Below are 17,053 nucleotides of genomic sequence, written 5' to 3'. Positions count from 1 at the left end.
CCTCCTACCTCACTCCTTTTAATCCCTCTTCCAGCTCCCACCTCTGTCTACAGCACATTTAAACATGGAAGCCCTACCACTAGTGGCTCCATGAAGACTGGTAGCTTATCCGGGCATGTATACCCCCACACTGCTTTCATACTTCAAGCTACATGTCCTCAATCCTCTAATGAGCTTGCAGCCACGTTTAAAAAAATAAAACCTGCTAACCTTCCCCCCTCCCTGAGTTTTACAAGCAGATATTTAGCCCTGACTCACACCTGATAACCTGGATGGGTGTCTCTATCAGATTCCTCCCCACATCAACACCGTCAGTGCCTTTTCACATTTTCAGACCACCGTTGAGCCTGATCTGGAAGCGATGTTTGCAAGGACATTACTAACCTGAAGGTGTGTCACAGAGTCAAAGAAAGTCAGCAAGTGGCTCCAGCCTGTTGCAAATGCTCACTGCCAAAACCTCCCACATAAATAACAGACAAGCACAAGGAAGCCTCTTGTGTTAAGATTTAATAATAATAATAACAACAACATTTCAAAAACAATGAGTGCATTGTACACAAGATCTGGTATTCAGTGCTTTTTATTGACCATTTGCTCTGCGAGTGTCAGTGTACTGAAGACCTGGGGAGTGGTAAGTGGATAAAAAACCCAGCTGGGACACTTCTCCAAGGAGGGCAGGAGAGAGAGGACAGCAGGAGGTTCAGAATCGAACAAACGTGGCATCAATCTGCCGGACAGTCGGGAGGGCCAGCATGATTTTGCGCCGGTACTGGGGATCCTTCTGCAAGGGGTTCCGCTCCAGATACACAGTTTCCAAGTTCTTCGCTCCTTTCAGGTCATCCAGGTCGCTCCAGCTCTCGATGAGATTATCGTTCATCTGCAGAGCACATACAGGCACACTCACACAGATACTTCCGAGCTAAACCTGGTTAGCAGGAGCCTGGCCCCACCAACGCTGCTCAGGAGGATTACTACTACCCAGGAACAGTAACGCTGTACAGTCTTCACACACATATAAGACAACCCTGTCTACATGATCCTTCTCCCCCTGGAACCTCTGAGATGTGCTCTCCAGTCACACACTCCAGGCCTCGCTAACCATCTCCAACCTCCCCATGCTGTCCAGGGCTGCCAGTCAAGTGTTCCACCCTTCAGACAGCAGATCCAGTCCAGCTAGTACGCTGGGAAATACCAAGCAAGACACTGAGACAGTCTCTTTATACAGTGTCCCAGCCCATACGCTGTGCATTTAAGGGTTGGAAATCATTATGTGAAGATTTTCTTCCACTGTGACATCTATCTTTACTTTCATGGCTTCCCAGGAAACATTAAAAAAGGTCCCAAACTGATGTGAAATGTGAAGGGGAGAGGAAAATGCCACTTAACTTCCCCACAAAAACTGTTTCTGTACTCTGCAGAGAGCACCAAGCTCTCCGATTCTGGTTCTCCTCCTGTCAGCCCTGGAGCTGCCCCACTGCTGGCACTGCAAAGGAATTCCCATGCAAGGGGATGAAGACTTCAGCTGCCTGGCAAAGAAGCAAAGTGTGCAAGGTGGCCATGTGCTCTCCAACCCAGAGACTTCAGCTACGCTTTGCTTTTGGATACAGAGGCAGTCACTACAGCAATACTACCTTTAAATAAAAAATAAAAATAATTAAAAAAATAAATCAACAGATTGGCTCTGGTCCCCCTCAACAACTGTTTTTCTTCACATCAGGCACCCAACAGTAAACTGGAAACTTTGTGCACCCTGTTTGCTGGGTGGCAGATAAGCACCTCTATTTTCTCCAGCTGCCTCCTTCCAGCTAGTTCAATGAAAGAAAACTGCTTCACCATTGGGACTGTCAGCATTCCAGCTGGAGATGGCTTTGTAGCTAAGACCCTGGACTAAGACGCTGAAGAAAACCTGCTAGCTCTTTCATTCTGCTACAGCTCATCACAACATTACTTCGGCCATGCCACTTGACCTTCGGATGTCTCAGTCCCTCCACTGAGGAGGTGATACTAGGACACTGTTAAAAGATTCCCACTGTATCTAGGATGTGAAGTTCTGCTTCCTTAAGGTGTTAAAGGACTTTGTTATGTGGCTTCAACTCCACAGTCAGTGATAAAATATAAATTAGTAGATGTAACACTTGTTCACATCAAAGGAAATCCTGCCCTGCTCTTTATCAAAAAGCACATAACCTTTTTTTTAAAAGCAGTGTTAAAGTGGAAAAAAGGCAGAAGGGCATTTTCTGGGTTCAGGTAACAGATCTTGGCCAATGCTCTGCTTTGACAAAGGACTCTTTAAAGGCACTCGTATTCTTGCAAAGGAAGTCCAATGAGGTTAGGATCTTTCCTTTATTTTCTGTAAAACAAGTGGAAACAGCTGTGCAATGCCTTCTTCTATAAGCAGAGCAACAGCAAAGAGGAAGACTGGAGGAAATTGCAAAGGATCACAACAGGTCCTGCACCAGCCACACTGCACTGTCTCATTTTTACCACCCAAAAGATGTCATGTTAAACGGGCTTCTTGGCTCCTGATTTAAAGAGTTCCTTATGGAATAGGCACAGCCAGATAACACCACTGGCCATCTGCTAAGCCACACTGCAAGATGAGGAAAATGGTCCAGGTAGCCTGGACTCCAGGTTCTAGCTTGGTTTCATTTGCAGCTGCTTTCTACTCCTTTTATCTCAGCCTCTGCCCAAGAACTGAAATAACTGAACTCCAAATGACACATTAAGCAGCACAACTCTTATTCTCAGCCTTGACATGCAGAAACTCTACAAGAGCTAAAGCATGAGCCAACTCATGGACATCTGCTGCTTTTTCCCCCCAAACTTTAGCAGATTTGTGCACCGCTCCCAGATATGGCAGGGTACAGATGCTTCAGGAGGGGGTTGTCTCTGCATATTTCCTGACCAGACTTATCAATGACAAAGGGCTTAGCTATTTAGGGTGTCAGTAAGAAATAGAAGCAACCCTAAACAGTTATCTACCTCATAGGAATGGAAGTAAACCAGAAGATGGTTTCATTTTCTTTGTATTTATAACAACATGAACATATCGACTCTGCTCTAAACAGGTACTGTGCTCCAGTGCAGTGGTGAGACAGTATCAGCTTCCCCCATACACTGTCATGCTCACTTAAAGAAAGATGAGATCTGCAAAAATAGGACACAGTAGGGCTGTTTCATAACCATCACAAGCGGGAAGGCAGGGCCTATTTCCTAGGTAGAGACAGGCTTGTTACCACTAAGCAAAGCCCTGCAAAGAATTTTTTAAGGTCAACTCTCTCCTTAGAAGAAACCATCATATAATTCATCCATGAACACTGTTAAGATCTTAGCTGGTCAACAGCACGAGAAGAGTTTACTCCAAGACATACATGTACACCACCCTCCCAGTGCTCCCCATCAGAAGGGTTTCTTTCACTGTTGCACAGACATTTCAGGGAACAGCTCCAGCCTGTGCTTACCCAGAACTCCTGCAGCTCTGTTAGGTGACTGATATTTTCAATCTTCTTGATTCTGTTGGATGCAATGTCCAGCATTGTGAGTTTGTTCTAGACAAGCAAACACAAAAACATTAGACTGGACTTCCTTTCATCTTCTGTGTCTCACTTTTTTCAGGCCCAGAGTTGGAAACTGTCAGAAGCAAAGACATGTTATTGCCAGCTGCTTACATACAGCACAAGACCTCTCACTGCCTAAATATAGCAAGGAAGACTGGTTTTGATTAAGCTGGGTTACTGACCTCTCAGAAGCCGTGACAAAAATGAAAGCAATTACTGGCCAGATGGCAACTGCCAGCCAAGGGCTCCTAAAAAGTGAGCTTTCCTCATAGTACATTAAGAAGAGGAATCCATTAAAAATCACATCATAAGCGTCCTCTCAAGCAGCAGAGTTGAACAAACTTTTTGCAGCGGCAAAGCCTACAGGTTTAGAAAAAGGGGTTTTTCCTGCCTTGCACACAGCCAACTAAGTTCCAGATTGTCTCTGCTCTCTGACAATGCCATCCACTGTTCGGTCAGAATGAAAACGCTACAGGCTTCTGTGAAATCAGTCCCATCCAGAAATCTCAAATGTATACTGACACGAAGGCAAGCCACATGCCACCCACAGCTTGTCTCTCTTACTCCCAGCTCCAGTTGTTATCCTATTGAAAAGAACTCATGATTATCTATAAACTGCTGTCTGAAAGACTGCAGCAGAGACAGCCAGCTGTGGCCATCAGCTTTTCCACTGCTGAAGATCAGCCAGGCCGCTGCATTAACCACATCTTGTGCTTCCCCTCCCCAGGTCATAACAACAATTCTACTCCAAAAGATCTGGAGGAGCTTCACCCATGCAAGATATTTTAACATAAAAAATACTTGGATCTTTGTGGTCGTTTCAAGAGACTTCGGACCCCCCATGTAACTGGGGAAACTGAGGAACAAAAACTTCCAGAAAAGCACAGCCACTAAGGGGAGCAGCTTAGGGCAGTAATTCTGTCACACAGTTAGCAAGAGCCTGCTCACATTGTTCTCCAGTCCCTCGATGACTTCGATGCCATTGTGGCTGAGGTACAACTCGCGCAAATTCACCAAGCTCTGCAGCCCCTCAATCTTGGTCAGACGGTTATTCTGAAAGTGTAACAGTGGTTTAAGTCCACTCTAAACAAACCAAAACCCAAGCGAGTCATTGGAGAAAAAGCATTTCTCTGAAGTATGGATGGGAAGGGGAAATGGTCTGCTTGGATCCACACTGATCTCATGAGCTCAGCTCATTTGATCTCTCTACCACCGATGCACCATGGGAGCCAAAGTCTAAGTTTAGAAGAATCAGACTCCGACCTTCCCATCAAAAGTTGTAGCCTGAAAGTTTTCCACTTGGTGTCTTTAGAAACAATAGGCCTACGCATTAATAGCATTCATTTTGTAGGTCTTTTTAATTGGATGGGTCAAAAGGGAAGTTACAACACTTCAATACACTCTGCTGTACATAATTCTTTATGTCCTATAGAATACTGATGCATACAGGTACTACAATATGTAGCAAGTATGCCTTTCTCGGCAACAGCTGTAAGAGATACCAGAATGCACTAGCATTGGCATATGGATGAGAGGGAGACTCAATGAAAAAAAGTTAGTTTAGTATCTTTTATCCCACCTTTTACAAAGGAATAAACTTTCCATAAACTCATTTCACTTAGCACAGGCTTGTTCACATTTCTTCCCTCTTCAGGAAGAAGGTAGTGACACTGAGCCTGCTGCCACCATAACAACTTCCCTGGCATAACTCATTTGATGTTATTGTAACATATTAGGAAACAGTACATCAGGAAGAAAATGGGGGATAACGTACATTTCCTCTTCTCTCTTCCATAAAAATCAAACATTTTTTTATCGTTTTATCAGTGCCTGTCAATCTCATTTAGTATTAAAGGATGAGAAAAGACAGCACAGAGAATATCACACTTCCTTCCAGTATAGGAGCTTGACTCAGACACTGAAGACCTGCTGATTCAGACAAGCTCAGCCTAAATCACAAGGTGGTTCATCTAGCCAAGGCTGTTCAAAACATAACAGTACAAAGTAGAATCAATACCTGTATACTGAGCACAGTCAAGTTTGTCAGCGCATCCAAGTTCTGGAGCTTGGTGATTTTATTCTTTCCAAGGAACAGACTATCAAGATTAGCCAAAGTATCGATGTTTTCAATTGCCTGCAAAATGACCAAAGGAAACAGTGTTATCACTGTGATGTAAAACTCCAACCTGTGGGCATGGTCAGCATTTTACAGCCTTGACCCATGGAGCTGTGCTCCTGATAAACACAAGCCTGCCAACTCCACACACAAAGCGTGCAGAAAGTAGGGCCTCCTTTGTGACCCAAGAGCAGAGCAAGTGCAGGACTTTGTGCAGTGACAGTGAACCTCAGCCGGTGTGACAGCTGGCTTGTGGCACTACTATTCACTGATTTTCAGCAAGGGTCATGTTGCTTTGTCCCAGCTGTTGCCTCCGCTGTCCAGGCAGCAAGAGCAGAGAATGAAAAGGCTGAGGGAGCACTGAGAGCGGCATTCCCTGGGCCATAAGGTGTATCCAGGGCAGGAGATACTCATTTGTGAAGCAAGAAAAATCCGTCACTAGTGAATGGAAAGAGAATCTGGGAGGAGAAAATACCATTTGCAAATTTAGTCCTGACCATCAATGACTGTATAACACAGAGGCAAGCTGTTTAGCTTCTCTGTACAACAGTTTCTCTGTCATAAGCAAGGTTAACTGTCTCATGGGTGTATGTGTTAATATATTTAACTACTGGCTACATATTCATGCTACTGGCAGAACATACACATATCAATTTAAGTGATGTACATGTTTTAAATATACACACTAGTGGCAAAACATATACACTATACCAGTGTAAGTCCTGAGCTCAGCCTTCAGTGGGAGAAAATAAGAATCTCTGTGAGGCATCAAGAACCACCATATTCTTTATTTACAAAGGACAGGGCATCAGAAAGCACAAACAAGAGAGAGAAAAAAGGGCAAGAAAAGGAGAAAAGGGTGGGCTTCGAAAAGGCTCCTGTAAACAGAAGGAAAGAAAACAATTTTTTTTTCAGGGGAAAGCCTCTTAATTAAAAAAAAAGTGCTGTTAAAAGAGACAAGAATTTTAAAAAACATACTTCAGCTCACAGAAGAACAGTAATATGGACATAGATACACACACTGCTGTGCATCTGTGCTCAAGTACCTTGTGACATCTCAGCTTTTCCACGTCCTTCTTGCCTGGCAGAATTTCAGAGACTAGCAGTGCTGGTGAGACAGGCCACCGAGTCCTACCACCACTGAGTACTCTGTGTGTGTGTGCGCGTGTGTGTGTGCAAACACATGTTTACCTGTGCGTGTATAAAGAAAGGAAGAGGAAGATGGACACAAACACACACGCTATGAATTTATAGATACACTCTGGAAAGCAAAGAAGCTTTTCAACCTCTATCCCACAATTGCCAACAGATTCAACATAAGGTGTTTATCAGCTCAGATTTGGATTTACCCTCCTTCTAGCCTGTGGACTTACCCCTGTTTTGACCTTGCAAGAAAATGATACATTTGTTGCTCATTGTTGCTCCCCCAGCCCTGAAGAGGAAATATTTGTGACTCTAAGGACACTGAGAAGAAACAGTCAGGTGAAAAAAAAGCTACTTGAAGCTATAAAAAAGCCACACTTAAGTGACAGTATGAAACAGATGGACATGAGGGGAAAAAAACCCTAAGGAACAAATAAAGTGCTTGCCTTATAGTTGCCTCAGTCCAACTTCGTCAAAAAAAAGCATGAAATGTAACATCTCAAGCATGAAGTTCTGCTTCCCCACCCTTCATAGAAAAGGAACAGAACTACAGTACTTATTAAGTCATGACGGACTCCAGGGTAAGTGTGCTCTGAAACGTTAGAGTGCGTGCAAAATGACTAAAACAGCATCACTGCAGAAGCTTTAATGCACAGGGGATGAGTATATCAGGCACCTCAGAGCCAAGAAAGCTGCCTGAACAGAGTCCATAGGCTTTTACCCTAAAGAGTTAAGGATATGCCCATCTGTAAAGCACATAGCCAGACCACCCCACCAACAGAAAACTATTACAAGAGTTCTAGGTGCCTCCAAATAACATGAGATGTATTTTTTCATGCCTAGCCTAGGCACAGGTTACTCACTCCAGTAAAGCAATTAGAAGCATAAAGCAGTGCTGTTTGAAGAAGCCAGAATAGAATTAACAGATAAACAGAAAAAACACTAGTTAGTGTGCTTCCACAAGGCTTGAAATACAGAGGAAAACCAGTTCTTTTCCCAATTTGCTCCTTCAGCATAACAAGTAATTTTTCAGAGTTTGTAAATGGGGGGTGCCAGCTTAGACAGTTTTCAGATTGAGATGCACTCGTCTGTTACAAGGATTTTCTAAAGCATATATAATTGAAAAAGCTTCTAAAAAATTAATAGTTTACTTTGCATGTTGCAAGTCTTCTGTGTCATCTGTTTCACCAGTTCTCTTACAAACTGGGCAATATGCAGAAAAGCATACCTTAGGGACAGGAGAGACTACTCAGAACTGTTTCCCTTTATGTGGCATAGATTTTAAATCACCTAAATTGAAAAAGTCACAAATTGCACTATAAAAAAAAAAAAGTAATCAGCAGCACAGTACCAGGTTTTTCAGGCATTTCAGAGCAAAGCCTCAAGAAAATCTTTTTCCTTAGTGAGACTGACGTAGCAGGTTATCAATTACACACACAAATCAAACTAGAATTAAATTTGCATTCAATAGGTTTTATCGACACAGCTCCAGCCTCTAGGAAGGTAAGAGAAAACAATAATTGCTAGTTTTGATAGGCTTGGCTCTCTTGCAGGAGGAAACTGTCATCTGCGAACGGCAAAACACAGGGGATGCACAAGTTCATTAAAGAGAGAAATTCATAAATAGTAATTTAGTAGCCAGGCACTACATGCATACATAATTAAAGGATCCAGCATGCACAGCAATAAGCAATTACACATTAAATGACAGGAACAATAAAAAAGAACAAAATTGAAAGTAAAAAAAAAAAAAATCAATGAAGCACACTTTCAGAAAAGGCTAATCCCAAGCCAAAGAGCATAAAACTCTCCAGCTAACATCTTCTAGAGCAAGCCTACCCGAATTCGATTGGATCCCAACTCTAACATCTGTAGCATCTGCAAGTTGCTCAAATTCTCAATTTTGCTGATTTTATTGTTGACAAGGAAGAGTTTTTTCAGTTGGGCAAGACGATCTAGTCCTTCAATGTGTCGCAGAACGTTAAAGGAGATATCCAGGATCCTGAGATAAAACAGAACAAAGGTCTCTTCAGTCCATCAGGCATGGATGATTCTGGAAGAGGCACTTGTAAATCAGTGGGGAACCTCACTATCTGCAGAGATCAAGCACTTTGCTAGGCCTTGAAGCTAGAGCCATTAGTGTCATTTCTTTTTATCAGAAATGACAACAAATATAATTTTCAAAATATTTCTATTGTGTGTCAGGGAAAAAAGTAAAAAAAAAAAAAAAAAAAGTCACAAGCAGAAGATAGCTATCCTTTTGCTCAGCCATGGAGCTGCCACTGCGGGAGGCAGCCAAACTTCAATACCACATATTTCTTGGAAAGATATGTGCCTACAAGATCTGCCTCTGACAGGACAATGACAAGGCCTCCCATAAGCATGAAGCAGCTATGACTGTGGGAAGTAGGTTAGTCCTCCTCACCCCAGTGGGAACAGTTTTGTAATGTATCTCCAGACTGATCACAGACAAGTGCCAGAAACTGGGAAAAGCACTACTCCTTCTCTAACACCCTCCCAAAAAAGTCCTAATCTCACCTGAAATCTCATCTTTTTTTGCAGGAATAAAACCTGTTATATGGAGCTCTCGCTGCCAAGAGCAAGGGGTACCTGAGTGCTTCCACACCTGCATGGAAGCTGCAACCACCTATCACTCTCGCTGCCTTATACAGCACACATTTCATTTCCAGCTGACTGTCCCTGGTGAGCTTCAGGATAATGAAACTGGTTTACTGCATAGGTTAACTATCAATAGAGAACAGACATTATCCTTCACAGAGCACCCAAATGAATCATAAGAAAGGCCTGGGTGATAAATACTGCAATTAAGTACAGCATGAGTAATTCAGTGAGTGGCAAACCACCCTCAACCTGATCCTGGTGATTTCCCCCAGACTCACTCAAGTTCCACCAGAGACTCCAAGTTCTCAATCTTCCGAATTTGATTGTCATAGAGATCCAGTTCCCGCAAGGTCTGCAATTGCTCCAGGTTCTCAATGCGCTTAATCAAATTCTGACGGAGACACAGAGTCTAATAGTTGAGGAAAAGTTTAAAAACAAACAGGAAAATGGATATGAATGATGGCATGTAATGCCTTTTGGCATACAGACAACAAGGTTGGGGGTTTTTTCCCCATTAAGTTTTGTTGGGTTTTGTTGGGGTTTTGTTTGTTGTAGCTTGGTTTTTTTTTAAAATAGAATCTTTTCTTGTTTTATTCCAACTCTACAGAAGAAAATCTTTTTACCACAAAGATGGTCAGACACTATAACAGCAGCCCCAAGAGGCTATGGGGCTCCAATCTCCATCCTTGGGAATACTCAAGAGCTTGACTGGAGAAGGCCTCAAGCAACATGCTCTAACAGGACCTACTTTTAGCAGAGGTTTACTAGAGACCTCCAGAGGTCTTTCCAAGCTGCATTATTGTATGTTAAGCCTGCTGTGCAAGTACAGAATGTATCTCTTAGGATGAGACCTCATGCATCATCTCTCATCCACTTCCAAAACCAATCTGCAAAACCCCAGGATTTTTATTACTGCTTGACAAATAGGTAAACACTACCTCCTTCAGTTAAACATGAAGTGAACTCATTAGAATCTCAGTTAAAAAGAGACTCCTGTATCTGTCCTCTTATCGGTTATCTATGCAAAATCTCCAGTTCCAAGAGGCATTCTCTATTCCTTAGGACTGTTACCTTCACTTTCTTGAGCACCTCAAATCCCTCAATCTTCCCAATTCGAAAATGATTCAAGTCAACATCCTGAAAGAGAAATGGAGGGATTCAACAGTTGTTTCAGAACACTCTTCAAAGACCAACCTGGTACTTTGTTCTAAGGAAAATTAGAGTCTTACAAAATGTGTAGCTCATTAAAACTTCCCTTCAAAGAACTTGTGAAAATTGGGTTTGGCACATGATTTTACCATTGCAGGTGAAGCATGTGGCCTAAGCTTGTCAACTGCAAACACAGCATCTGCGAAAAGGCAACAGCCCTTTCCTGAGTCTGAGCATTATTTCACCAAAATTAGAAATCTTTTGCAGTAAATTCTGAATTTACTGAGACAGACAAATTCTGCTGTCTAGCATGAATCAAGCGTTGCATAAAATTCTCTTACCCACTTTGCTAGGGCTTAATCGGAACACACCTTGCTATTTCCAGTTCCAGGCCTCAGATGAACAGGAACCACTGACAGTTCAAATATCTGGTGGTTCTGTGAACATTAACTCTGCACCAGTGATCAGCTGATGCACTTCACATCCATGCTGTCCAGCCCCAGATGTTCCAGTTTTGCAGGTCAGTCAATCAAAGAGAAATGGAGCACTTCATCACCCAAGCTCAAGAACTCTCCAGCTAATAGGCTCATGAGGCTGCCAGTGCCAAGGCACAAGGCTGGTTAAGCAGCTGTGCCTATTACAAATCATGGGTCTGACAGCAGCAATCAGTTCATTAAAGATATTGTCACAAAAGGTCATAGCCCGTCGATAATGCTTGCAGCATAGCTCCACTTTCAGTGCCTCCATGCTTAATTTAAAATTCTAAATTACTAACAAAAAAGTTTCAGCTACTGATCAAGAATAAAACACCTCTACTTCTAGTCTAAAGGCTTCAAACCAATTCCAGTGAAGATCATGGTAGCCAGCAACTTCAGAAGAATTAGATCTTTTAACCAGGTTTCAATACTTGCCTTTGCCCACATTTTCTTCCCGCTGTATAAAGTCCGTAAGGACAAAAATCTGCCTTTACCTCAGCTTCTGGGTCCAGACTAATTGTTTCCATGTCCACTGGTGTCTCTGCTTCTCCTGCAGGAGAAGCAAATAAATTATAAACTTCTGCTACCTGATAGCTAAAGGCAAGATGACAATGGCTAACATCTGGAGAGACAAAGGGAACAAATGCTCCTCAGAAGAAGAAACACGAGATGCACAGTTCAGATATTCTGATGCATTAAAAATACACTTTACCTATTTGGCTTTCATTGTGACAGCTAGTCGTGAAAAAAAAAAAGCTTTCTTAACAAGAAAATTTCATGCCTAGATGGAAAAGACAGAAAAAACAGCATGTTCCCCAGTCTGCCTGTGTGGCTGCTAAATAATGCTGGCTCAAGACTGATTTGGGCAGGATTCCTTTTCTTTACAGTTAGGGCCATCATCCCTCTGAATATACACCATCTAAAGTGCCTGTCCTCCCCCAATAACCTAATACAACATTGCCAGGAAGGAATCTAAACTGTCTAGTGATAGTGCCAGGAGGGACCAAGCATCTCAGCAATCCCACCCTTCAGCTTTTCTTTCATAAATACTGCCAGTTTATGTCAATGTTGTGCATGCTTTTGCGTGGATCCCCCTTCTTTTGTTTGGCTGAACTCACTAATATGCTAGAAAACATCGTTTATCACACTGCATACATTTTCTTGGGAAATGCCTTTATAGCTCTGGAAGACAGCCCAACATTTGCTGTGCTTCTATCACTGCACAAGAGGGAGCGAAGTTTACCGGATAAAATCATGCTGAATAATTCATGCCCGATTCCCATTTGTTGAAGATCATGAGCTGATTGCATCGATTTCCAAAGAAAGTCTAATTTGACTTTGAAAAACAGACATAGAACACGCAACCCCTTTCCACTTCATGTGTGTAGCTTCTGTATATACTACCAAAAAAACCAAGGAAATTTAATTATGATCAAATCCCAAATGCTTTGCATTAACTCCTGCATTACTGTATGCAAGCTCATTCCATTAACCCAGAAGTAATGACTATTTTTATAGCCCAGCACCGTTACAACATTCTTGTAAATGGCCAATCTCCCCTATACTTAACAAGCGTTTTTCCTACTGATGCTTGGCATTGTAAGTAGTATTGTAAGGATGAACAGTACAAGCATTACAATCTTTGATACTGCTATCAAACTCCAAGTTTTTGATAGCTCCACACACCATCATTTACCTTGCTGTATTTGGGCTACTGCTCTTGCCTGGGCATTCAAACAGGAATGAGCACTAACTGAACTGACTCACAGGAGTTAAGACTGAAAAGCAATCCTCTGCCCCTCATCTTTTAATATGCTTTATAGCATAAATTAGCAGGGAGCATGAAGTACATTTTGGGGATGCAAAATGAGCTGGTAGGCTTGGTGACATTGAACAGCAGTATCGAAATGCCACCACAACTGACATGCATACATACGCCTGTCAGCATTTTAGCAGTGGGCAACACTTGAATTTTCTTATTTTTCTTCCAGATGAGGAGTGATGCATCTCCTTGTCCTATGTCTAGGGCACAAAGGTTGCCAGCACAAAGCGCTCCAAGACAAACAAGCACCCTAGCTGAATTTACAGCCAACAGGAACACAGCCCAAGTTTGGAACAACAGTTATTTGAGATAATCACATAAAAACCCAAACTATTTCCCTTGCATTAAGTTGCACTAGCAGTAAGTTAATGCTCATGGTGAAGAAACTTGTCCTTTTGAGACTTCAAAGTTGTCCAACAATAAAGCCAGCCATGCACTCAAGTGAAAAAAACCCAATCTTCAACAAAAGAAAAATTCAAGCCAAAAAAAATTCTTCAACCTGGTTTGGCTGGCAGGCTTCTCTATAAAATTACGTGTTTCATCACAGCACCCATTACAGACCATTTATACACATTTGGTTTTGGCAATGTGTTAAATACTCTGTTCCGGGATCTGTCAAAGGGTCGTAGCTCCTTGTATTTTTGCCATATGGCTTCAAGTGACCAGTCCTGGTAGAGCCAATGTGGGGAAAAAAGCACTCAAGTACGAGGGCACAAAACCAAATCACACAGGATACGTATATCGAATTCACCAAAATAAAAGCAATTTAAAACTGAACACAGAGGCAATAGCGTTTACGTAACAAGACCAACTCTCATAAAGTTTACGCAGTGTGTATAAAACACTCTCCATATAGCAGTCTGAGTGAGATGTGTATACTGAGAACACTCATAAATCAGTCTTGGTATTAGAATGTTAAATGTTTCTCTCAAAGAGAAAGAAAAATGGACCTAGCAAATTTACAGTCCTATCGTCAACCTACATTTTATTTATGAACCAAGTGGACGTAAAGCACCCTAAACTGACCCTTCTACAATCACTTTATGAACAAAACTGCAATTTCACTTGCATGCAGTAAGTATGCAGACAGCACTTCAGTCCACAATTTTTTATGCAGTAGGTTTCTCAAGGGGAAAAAAACATTGCTCTGGCAGTGAAGTTACTTAAGTGAATTTTTGTGTAACCCATGCCTGCAAGCTACACAGCTTTGCAGATGTAGGAAAAAAATACGACATTCAGGAAACCCAAATTCCGCAGTACGGAGCAGTAGTTACTGAGTTACGTAAGTTCACAGTACCACAAGCATTTAAAGCAACTAAAAGCCTAACTAGACTTTTTAACTGCATATGCATGAAAAATATTATAAATAGCCAAGTTATAAGATTTCTAAACAGAGGTGCTATTCCTCAGAGAATCAGCTAAATGATTAATTTGAAATTTCAGCTGCTTGAACTCTTTCTATTTATGATCTTCTGTGACAAATGTGGAAAACTCTTCATTTTCCTTTCACTGAGAAACTCAAAGCTGGCTGCGGAAATTAACTCAAATGTTCCAAAATTTTTCCTCTGCTTGGTTTCTGCCCTCGTAAGAAGTTTTCTGAATCCTAACAGTTTGGAGGAAGTAGTAACAATACAGCCATTACTTTAAATAATACCCAGTGTAACTCAGTGACCAAATCAAATACGTTTTTCTTGCTTTCACTGGAATAAAAGTACGTCACTTGAAATATTTTCTCTAATATTGTAATTCCTGGGGGAACAACATACAGAATATACCCTCAAACACACAGCTAAATTGCGTCAGCTGAACGCTCAATATTACATGCATGCAAAGGAAAACTGTGACTGACTGATCTTTATGGTTGTATTAAACATATAGTGCTTGGGTTGTACAATTTGCAAGGTGTGCTCTGACACTTTTACAGACATCACCACAGCATTTTTCCATTAATATATAGGATTTTTGAATTAGACTAGATAGAGTTCATTTAGTTAGGAGATGAGATTTAAAATTCTCATAATAATTTACTAGTTTGGAAAATACTTTTGCAAATTCTAACAGGCAATGTTAAGATTAGGAGTGATCTGCAGCAGACGCACAGTCAAAAAGGATTAAAGTTTGCTGCATTATTTCACTTCCATTTCCAGACCTATAATAATCACAAAAGCATCTCTATCAAAAGCATCTCAGATTGTTAGCTAGCACCAAAAGTCCAGATCATATTGCCATACAGGGTCTTCAGAGACAGATCTACTCATGACAAATTCTATGCAAGCTACTGAAAAGCAAACCCTTCCACCAAACATGCACAGGCTTAAAATAGTCTGTCTACATTTCTACCCAATGTTCTAATACAAACAGTAAATACAGTAGCAAAAGTTTAAAGTCAAGAGGATTCAAACAGATATAATTTTGATAGGTCTTAGAATTTTTAAATTAAGAAAATAAAATTGACAGCTTCCTTCAATCTATCTAGAAATAGTCATCTTTGCCTTCCAAAGGAATCTGGCAACTCTTTAGGTAAAAAAACTACATACACTAAAGCAGAATTATGAAAAGCTGCTTATGTTTATTTCTAATGAACATTTCCAGCACCTTTCCACAGAAAGTTAGTATGTTTCCATAACAAAAGTATGAATAAAGGTGTTTTGCATTTTGATATTAAAGATTTGAAAGGGAAATGTGGATGGATAAATAAATAAGAAAAAAACCAAAGGTCTAATATCAGTGGTTCCATTAAAAGAAGGCAGCTTTATTTTAGCAATGATAACACTATCATGTGTTTATTTGTAGAGAAAACTGCTCTAGGGGAGATTCACATTGTTCACTAACATTGATACAAACATCACACAGCCACAAGAAACACGAAGGACCGATACACGTACACTACTGTATGCACTTGTAAGATGACACTTCCTAACACAATCATTTAGGCTGGCAAGGTACCTGCGGAGTTCTCGCCATTCTGCTCATCTCTCAGGCTCTGCTGACTGAGGTCTGTTACTAAGCGAACTGCTTGCTTCTTTCCTTCTTCGTCTCCCGACTCCTCCGACTCAATCCGCTTATCAACTGCGTAAGATATACAGAATAGCAGAATTAGGCTATTTTCAGCAGTGGGGCAAGGGGGAAGAAGTAGCAAGCAGATATAATAACCAGGATTCACATATACCACTATGCAGTTAGTAGAAATCCTAAGTTAACTAAATGAAAGGTTTAGTCTTAAATAAAAGGCCTCTTACCCCTTGTTTCTACTTTGATTTTGGATGCACTTTTTCCTCCCATCACATCTTCCTAAAACCAACAATCTGGGAAGAAGACTGGAGGAAAAAGGAAATTTCTTAGATCAATGAAGTGCAATTCCAAAGATTACGGAGATGGAATTAGAACTATCACATTTTTAAAACTTTTAGGAAAAAATCAGTATCGTGTACAATAGTACCAATGACACGAAGAAGTGAAGGCATCAAAAAATAATAATAAAAAATCCCTGCACGTAAAAGCAACCGTCTCCCCAGCACAGCCTGCGAGATCCCTTCACCGCTTACCCAGCCACAACTCTGCTGGCCACCCTGGCCCCAGGGACCTGAAGCTCCTCGCTCCCCCCTCAGTATTTGCTCTCGTTTCACGGGACGACTGAGGAAAAGCAACGCCATGCCAGGGGATTTCTTTCCTATTATCTTATTTTTTACGTCACGGTCATCTCCACAAACGCACTTTTCCACCTCTCGCGTCGGGAGCCCCCGGGGAGGGGGAAGGCGTCGCGCCATGCCCCAGGTAATACACACACACCGCTCCCCCTGGCTCGGGCGGCCCGCCCCGGCTCGGCGACCAGCCAGGGCCCCGCTCCCGCCCCCCCGGGCAGCCGCTCTCGGGGTGGACACCGTCGGGGTGGACACCCGCGGGCTGCCCGGCCGCAGAGGGCCCAGAAGCCCCACTGCGCGCAGCTGGCAGCTGCCCCGCCGAGCGGCAGTGCCCGAGCGGCGAGCCGCCCCGACCCCTCAGCGGCGCGGCCGGCTCTCACCCTCCATCATCTCCTGCGGTCCCTCTCCGCTCTCCGCCGCCATATTGCTTCTCCCCCCACCGCCCCCTTCCGGAAACCGCCTCGACCGTTGCCGCAGCCAATCAGAGCCCAGCGCTGGCGACGCGCCGCAGCCAATCACACCTGCAG

General features: G+C 42.4%; 1 protein-coding gene across 3 annotated transcripts; it reads right to left on the bottom strand.

Moving 5' to 3' along the window:
- Positions 1–490: 490 nt before the first annotated feature.
- Positions 491–16,995, bottom strand: PPP1R7 (protein phosphatase 1 regulatory subunit 7). 3 transcript variants are annotated; one of them, XM_049802759.1, is made up of 11 exons: positions 16,907–16,981; positions 16,125–16,202; positions 15,832–15,954; positions 11,558–11,613; positions 10,510–10,575; positions 9,717–9,847; positions 8,656–8,818; positions 5,575–5,691; positions 4,506–4,610; positions 3,462–3,548; positions 491–877 (listed from the first exon to the last, which is right to left on the bottom strand). In XM_049802759.1, the coding sequence occupies exons 2-11, from the start codon at positions 16,165–16,167 to the stop codon at positions 701–703; spliced, it is 1,068 nt and encodes a 355-aa protein (XP_049658716.1). In that variant the 5' UTR covers positions 16,168–16,202; positions 16,907–16,981; the 3' UTR covers positions 491–700. The 3 variants fall into 3 exon arrangements, with proteins under 3 accessions (XP_049658716.1, XP_049658717.1, XP_049658718.1); XM_049802760.1 differs by lacking the exon at positions 16,125–16,202 and having other exon boundaries at positions 16,907–16,995; XM_049802761.1 differs by lacking the exons at positions 15,832–15,954; positions 16,125–16,202; positions 16,907–16,981 and having other exon boundaries at positions 11,499–11,570.
- Positions 16,996–17,053: the final 58 nt, after the last annotated feature.

This window comes from Accipiter gentilis, chromosome 6, assembly GCF_929443795.1.
Source record: "Accipiter gentilis chromosome 6, bAccGen1.1, whole genome shotgun sequence".
Taxonomy (NCBI): Eukaryota; Metazoa; Chordata; class Aves; order Accipitriformes; family Accipitridae; genus Astur; species Astur gentilis.
This window is presented reverse-complemented; position numbering and strand designations above follow the sequence as displayed.